Raw genomic sequence first — 7891 nt, 5'->3', positions numbered from 1 at the left:
GGAATTGAACCCGAGTGCCTGGCACTGTGAGGCAGCAGCACTAACCACTGTCCCATTGTAAAGGCAGCCTAGAGTAACAGCTTAAAATGACAAGCAAATAAAAATAATTTTGATCTGGACATTTAGTGAAGTCCTTTTGTTGTTGTTCCTCCCTTGTCTGACTGACAATTCTCCCTGAGTCGATCTGTTGGGTTGACAAGGTGTGATATTGAATTGGCTTGATCTTGTCTTCCTGTAAAGTTCCCTGAGACGTTTAACTATGTCAAAGGTGCTATATAAATGTAAGTTGTCCAGCCACATATGAACATTGTTCATCCAAAAACTAGAAACTGAACTACCAGCCATGTAAATACTGTGGCTACAAGAGCAGGTCAGAGGCTAGGAATTCTGTGGAAGGATACTGACTGCAAAGGGTGCAAGTCCGGAGCGCGATGGAATACACTCCACTTGCCTGGATGAGTGCAGTTCTCAAGAAGCTTGATACCATCTAGGACAAAGCAGCCTGCTTGATTGGCACCCCATCCACCACCTTTAAACATTCACTCTCTCCACCATCAATGCACAGTGGCAGCAGTATGTACCATTTGCAAAAGATGCACTGCAACAACTCACTGAGGCTGCTTTGACCGCGTCTTCCAGACCTTGGATTAGGACAAGTTGCGTAGGAACAACACCAGCAACTCCTTCCCCAAGGCACACAATGACCCAATTTGGAAATATATTGCTGCTCCTTCACTAGGTCAAAATCTTGGAACTTTCTCCCTAACAGCACTTTAGGTGCACCTACAGTCCATGGGTTGCAGCAGTTCAAGAAGGTGGCTCACCATCACCTCCTTCGAGGCAATGGGTGATAAATGCTGGCTCAGCCAGCAATGCGCACATCGCACGAATGAATAAAAAAGCCATTCCAGGGAAGGTAATGAACAGCAAACAAGAGTCGAAATCTTGGCTGATTTGTCCCCCCTCTTTCAATTAATAATTCGTGGGCACTGCAATCAATTGTAATTTACTGAATGTCACACCTGTCAAAATCAGTTATTTTCAAAAGTGGGATCTTCCTGATCAACGTAGATTAGTTGCACCGTGGGCACAGCATTAACCATTCAGGGAGCTACACTTTCCCCATGAAAGGAATATAAAGTAATGCTGAAAGGGGTCATTTGGAGCAGTGATAAGCAACTTAGATGAGTGGGTCGCATGAGTGACCATACTTTGTCTCACTTCGGAGAGTCACCATGACTCCCATGAACCTGGGGTGTTAGCCAATATTTATTCCTCACATGGGGAGGTGATGGCCTAGTGGTATTATTACTAGACTATTAATCCAGAAACTCAATTAATGTTCTGGGGACCTGGGTTTGAATCCCGCCACGGCAGATGGTGGAATTTGAATTCAATAAAAAATATCTGGAATTAAGAATCTACTGATGACCATGAAACCATTATTGGTTGTCGGAAAAACCCATCTGGTTCACTAATGTCCTTCAGGGAAGGAAATCTGTCATCCTTACCCGGTCTGGCATACATGTGACTCTGAAGCCACAGCAATGTGGTTGACTCTCATCTGCCCTCAGGCAACAAGGGATGGGCAATAAATGCTGGGCAGCCAGCGACGCCCATGTCCCACAAATGAATAAAAACAAATCAAATCAGAATTGTATGAGATCCTACACTGAAATCCTGCCTATGGTAAGATTTTAATAATTCTATTCTTACCTAAGGTCTGTAACATCTATGAATTTTATTCCTTAACCACTTTTTTAATTGTTTGGTTTGAATTTCTGTTACTGAGTCAATGGACAGTCAAGGCAGTTGAAATTCTTTACAAGAAGGCTGTTGTTTGTGAGAAACAGACATTCACTTGTTTGATGACTTTTAAGTTCTTGAGCTCTTGAGTTGGAGCAACTGTATGCTGTCTTAATTGCCCACAATACAATTAGGTATTTTTTCAATCAGTTTGAAAGAATGACTAAAATAGTTGGTCCTTAGAATGACACTTTATCTTTAAACAAAACTCATGTATCGATTTAAATGATTATTTATATTTGTAGGGAAGCACATCTGGTTTAGAAGGAAACTTCTCGATCTTTTCTGACATTATGGTATGACGTGTTATTGACAAAAGGATATGAATTTTTTGTGACTGCTCTGCATCGAGATGAAATCGTTTGTTTGTGATTGAATGTAAACTCTGAGGGACCCAAGGAACGAAGAGATAAAGCTATATCTCAGTCTGTGACCCATGAAGCGGGGTTGCAGAGGTGGGGTGACATGAGATGATGAGGTGAATTTGGACAATTTCCAAATAAGGGAGGAGGACTGATACGACTGAGAGATAACACTTGGCACAGTGTTACCATGGCTTCTGGGATAGAACTCTTCTGGACATATTTCAACATCACTTCAAAGACAGAAGGACCTTGCCTGCCCTGGCGATGCTGAAGAACTCCTAAAGTTAAAGTTTATTTATTAGTCACAAGTAAGGCTTACAATAACACCGCAATGAAATTACTGTGAAATTCCCCTAGTCGCCAAATTCCGATGCCTGTTCGGGTCAATACACCTAACCAGCACGTCTTTCAGAATGTGGGAGGAAACTGGAGCACCCGGAGGAAACCCACACAGACACAGGGAGAACGTGCAAACTCCACAGTCAGTGACCCAAGCTGGGAATCAAACTCAGGTCCCTGGCACTGTGAAGCACTCACCTGAAGAAGGGGCTTAAGGCTCTGAAAGCTTGTGGCTTTTGCTACCAAATAAACCTGTTGGACTTTAACCTGGTGTTGTTAAACTTCTTACTGTGTTTACCCCAGTCCAACACCGGCATCTCCACATCATGACTGTGAAGCAGCACAGCAATGCTAACCACTGTGCTACCGTGCCGCCAGGTAGGATCTTGAGAGGTGAAAAGCTTCTACACATTGCTCGTATATGTAAAGTATAAGTATATGTAAAATCTTTCTTAATATATTCCACTTGATTCATAAATTCTAATCATTTGTATCTTGTAGGTCAAACAACTTTTGATTTGATTTGATTTATTATTGTCCAGGGTGCATGGGGTTCTTAATTATGCTGGCTGCTTTTCCGAGGCAGCAGGATGTGTAGATAGTGCCAATAGACGGGAGGCTGGTTTGAGCGGTGGACTGGGCTACATTCAGGACCTTTTGTAGTTTCTTGTGGTCTTGGGCAGAGCAGGAGCCATACCAAGCTGTGATGGAACCAGAAAGAATGCTTTCTATGATGCATCTGTAAAAGTTGGTGAGAGTCGTAGCCAAATTTCCTTAGTTTTCTGAGAAACTGAGGACCCTGATGTCAGAAATTAAGAATTCGGATGTTAGAGTTTTTAATTAGCAGGGTTTTACATCTCGAAACACTGAAATTTTACTCTGTCCGCTCAGGTGGGTGTGAAAGATATCATGGCACTACTTTAAAGAAGACCAGGTATCCTTGATGTCATTTCCAATATTTGTTACATTTGGAAGAGTGATTAATTGTGTTTGCCTTATGGTCAGAACAAAATGTTACATCAGCATCACCATCAGCGAATTCAAGAGTTGAAAAACTAAAATTGAAATTTTCTACAAAATGGCAGAGTTGCCCGGGGATTCCTCTGTTCACTATACTTATTATCAGGAAAAAGCTTTGCCTGTACACGATCAAATGTTGAAAATATTGTCACTATGTGTGACATTTGTTACAACAAACTATCTCAATAGATTTAACAAGGTGTTGGTGAGGCCATCTTTACCATACTTATGTATTCTTTTGACCTTTTGGAAACTGAATGAGGTAGAGGAGCAAAGAGATCTAGAAATACTGGGGAACAAATATTTATCATAATGATCATAGGATCAATGAACAATTACAACCCAGAAGAAGGCCATTTGGCTTGTTGCTTATGTACCAGCCCTTTGTAAGAGCAAACTTTGAAAGGGCACCATTTAACTCAACACAGGTCAGCTGAAATAGGTAATCTGGTCATTTTGTTTCTGTTGGTGCAGACTCGATGGACTAACGGGCTTCTTCTGCATTGTGTGATTCTGACTTGAACTGTGCCCAAATTGGCTGCTGCATTTCCTCTATTACAATAGTGACTGTGCCTCAAAATTGGCCGTAAAACACTTTGGGATGTATTGAGGTCATGGACATAAGAAGGAGAAGCAGTAAACATATGGCCCCTCAAACCTGGTCCCCGTCTTCCTTGCTTCCCTGAGGGACCAAGGGATCTGCCTTTCCAAAGCCTGAGTATACTCAACAATAGGAATGTTCACAGCCCTCTGGGCTGGACAATTCCAAAGATTCATAATCTTTGAGTGAGGACGTTTTTCTCAGTCCTAAATAATCTATCATCCTGAGACTGTGTTCCCATGTTCTAGATTCCTCAGTAAGAAGTCTCACAACACCAGGTTAAAGTCCAACAGGTTTATTTGGTAGCAAATACCATAAGCTTTATTTGCTACCAAATAAACCTGTTGGACTTTAACCTGGTGTTGTGAGACTTCTTACTGTGCTTACCCCAGTCCAACGCCGGCATCTCCACATCTAGATTCCTCAGCCAGGGGAAACAACTTCTCAGTGTTGATGCTGTCAAGTCCCTTCAGAATCTTGTAAGTTTTGCTGATTCCCTTTCATTCTTCTAAACTTGAAAGGGCCCCATTACTTTGCCTCTCTTCACAGGACAACCTCTCATCACCTTTCTCATGTTGTCACTGGGTCAATATCCTGGACTTTCCAACCAAATATCTTGTAGGAGTACCATGCCCTCAGTTTAAGGAAACTTTCCACCACCATTTTCTTGGGCAAAAAATATGACCTTGCCCATGTCCTTCACATCGCTTAGAATCATAGAATCCCTACAGTGCAGAAGGTGACCATTCAACCATTGGGACTGCACCAATTCTCTGACAGAGTATTTTACCCAGGCCCTTGCCACCCTGCCCTACACTCTAACCCTTCACATTCACCATTTTTAGTCTATTTAACCTACAGACCTTGGAACTCAAAGGGACAATTTAGCATGGCCAAACCACCTAACTTAAAGATCTTTGGACTTGTAGGTCTTGGGAGAAGGAGCAAGCCATTCAGCCCTTCAAGCCTGCTCGTGGCGGATCTGGTTGTGCTATCAGCTCCACTTGAACACGTGGGTGGCACGGTGGCACAGTGGTTAGCGCTGCTGCCTCACAGTCCACGGACCCGGGTTTGATTCCCGGCTTGGGTCACTGTGCAGAGTCTGCACGTTCTTCCCGTGTCTGTGTGGGTTTACTTCGAGTGCTCCAGTTTCCTCCCACAGTCTGAAAGACATGCTGGTTAGGTGCATTGGACGTGCTAAATTCTCCCTCAGTGTACCCGCACAGACGCCGGAGTGTGGCGACTAGGGGATTTTCACAGTAACTTGTGACACTAATAGAATCATAGAATCCCTACAGTGTAGAAGGAGGCCATTCGGCCCATTGAGTCTGCATCGACCGCAATCCCACCTAAGCATTTACCCTTGCTAGTCCCCCTGACACTAAGGGGCAATTTAGCATGGCCAATCCACCTAAACCGCACATCTTTGGACTAAACTAAACAAACTAAACTTTAAAAGCTAAAGTGTCAAAAGGCTTCACAGGTAATGGATTACTTTGAAAAGCAGGTATTGTAGTTGTAATGAGTGTAAACAAAAGGAAGTTATGAAAAAGGTTAAGCTGTAAGTGGGGCTGCCACTTCCTTCCCATCTTGTGAGGTCCCAACGGCCGAACACCCGAAGCCGTTCGATCGCCTGTGACGGAAATTGCCGAGGGTGGAATTGCCGAGGATGGTATCGCGGCTCCAATGCCGAAAATTGCCGAGGATGGTGTCGCGGCTCCAATGCCGGAAATTGCCGAGGATGGTGTCGCGGCTCCAATGCCGGAAATTGCCGAGGATGGTGTCGCGGCTCCAATGCCGGAAATTGCCGAGGATGGTGTCGCGGCTCCAATGCCGGGAATTGCCGAAGCTGCTCGCGTCTCTTCGTTTCCTTGCTGCAGAACGGTGACATCACCGTCGCGGTCGGTAAAAAAGGCCGGAGCGAGCCCGGAGCGCGAGAGTCTGCAGCGATCAGCGAGCCGCCAACAAGCTTCGGTACGTGAGGTCCGGAAAATATATTTAATATCTCGATCAGTTTTCAAAAGGAAAAAAAAACCCAGCAAGTAATTCATTGCCAGTTGGCTGCATCTTTCATTCAAACAATTTATTTTAACTTCGGTTTTATTTTATTTGTGGATTTTTTTTTGTTTAAAATACAATAACAAAGAAACTGTGAGGTAAAATGTTTAGAGACATGGGTATAAATGTTTGTGTTCTTGACGGGCATGGTGAAAGGGTTTCAGTTGTGGTCGATTTTATTTTCGGGCGTTGACGCCCGTCTGCAGAGAGCGGAGGAATTTTAATGTATGTATTTGCACTGTAATTGTACAGTATATCTCATTCTTGTAAAAGTTCTCTTCAAAATAGCTATCAAAAGCTAAAATGTTGATTTTTCTTATGCATTTTTTTCTATTTTGCTATGTGCGCTGTCAGACACAGGTATTACATTTTTTCAGCAGCAAAGATGTTAGATATGGCTTTTCTCAGGGTTATTTTTGGTGTTTTTCACCACAATGAGCCTTAAAATGGCTGCGGGGGGAGGGTTTCCTGCGGCTGTGACCGCAACAAGGTCAGAGAAAATCATGAACTGGAGAGAAAATGATATATTATATATATTATTCATTTTGAGAGGAATCAGTCCAGAGGTTGGTAGGGCTTGGGCAAGAGCATTTGCAGGTCCCTGCAATTCAGCATTGGATTTCACCCTCCAGGCAAAGGGGAAAAATTCACTTAAAAAGGAATCCTCTCAAAAATAGGTTGATAAATCAGGGCAGGTTGAGGGGATGGGGAGAGTGCAAATCTTGTCAGCAACAAGCAGACTCAGAAAATTATCTGGGGAATGGGGGGATGAAAAAGCTGTACTAAAATAGCCAGCTGAGGGGTATGTACCTGTATAACCTCCTTATCCAAAACAAATGAGAAAAGTTATATATTTTTTTTTGGGGGGGGGGGGGATTTGCAGATGATATTTAGAGATGGTTTATTGAGAGAATGACGTTGAGGCAATTTGAAGACCCATTCATTATTATTCCATTAGAGATATTGGGGCAATTTTAGCAACTGTTGCAGAACATGATGGTTAATTTTTCTCCACGAGATTGGATTTCTTTACAACCTTCTCCCAGAAACCTGCCCTGCTAACCAATCCAAGTCTTGAGTCTAATATTAAAGAAGGAAAGCCACTTCGCTGTCATAGATGAAGAGCAAAACGCTGGGTGGGGCTGTGTAATGATGAATTACTGCACAAATAATGTTCATGACTTGTGCTAAATAAGTTATCATCTTTGATTCTGTCTTTGTTGATTGCTATAGAGCTTTTTTTACATTCAGTTCAATATTTTATTTGAGTGACAGGCACAAGTATTTTGTCCTGGTCATGCATTGTTTCAAGAGAAGTGAATTATTTTCTATTCTGTTATTACTGCAACAAATTAAATGTTTTTTTGGTGTGCTTTGTTATGTTGACATTTATTTGTTCCCCTGGATTTTTGCTGATTTAAGCAAGTTGTCATTAGTCTTTATGTCCAGTCCAATTTGTGGAGCTGTATAACTAATTAGACATTCTACGGTGTAATTGGGCCTGAGTATTATGAATCTTGTAATGCAATCATAGGGCACCGTGAAGTGTAAGGATTTCAATATTTCTATGAACCGCTGAGGTGCAACCTAATGTGTAACATTGACTCATCCTAAAAGGACCATAAATGGATGGACCAATCTGATTAGGTTTGGGAGAGTGTAGAAAATGAGAATGTAAAGTAGAGTTGAAACTGTTTTGTTA

The 7891-nt window shown here is 42.5% G+C and overlaps 1 protein-coding gene across 13 annotated transcripts in view; it reads left to right on the top strand.

The window, feature by feature from the left end:
• The first annotated feature begins 5960 nt into the window (after positions 1 to 5960).
• The window catches only part of sptan1 (spectrin alpha, non-erythrocytic 1), a 99686-nt gene continuing 97755 nt past the window's right edge, over positions 5961 to 7891 (top strand). For 8 of the 13 annotated variants that reach the window (XM_078226211.1, XM_078226212.1, XM_078226216.1 and 5 more), the window contains exon 1: positions 5961 to 6105. In XM_078226211.1, coding sequence (XP_078082337.1) covers positions 5962 to 6105 — 144 coding nt within the window. In that variant the 5' untranslated portion in view covers position 5961. Of the gene's footprint in view, positions 6288 to 7891 lie in introns of all 13 variants that reach the window. The other 5 variants (XM_078226220.1, XM_078226218.1, XM_078226217.1 and 2 more) reach the window with 4 other exon arrangements.

The sequence above is a fragment of the Mustelus asterias genome, chromosome 13 (genome assembly GCF_964213995.1).
Source record: "Mustelus asterias chromosome 13, sMusAst1.hap1.1, whole genome shotgun sequence".
NCBI classification, from domain to species: domain Eukaryota; kingdom Metazoa; phylum Chordata; class Chondrichthyes; order Carcharhiniformes; family Triakidae; genus Mustelus; species Mustelus asterias.
The sequence above is the reverse complement of the archived record's forward strand: the minus strand, read 5'-3'. Positions and strand labels throughout refer to the sequence as shown.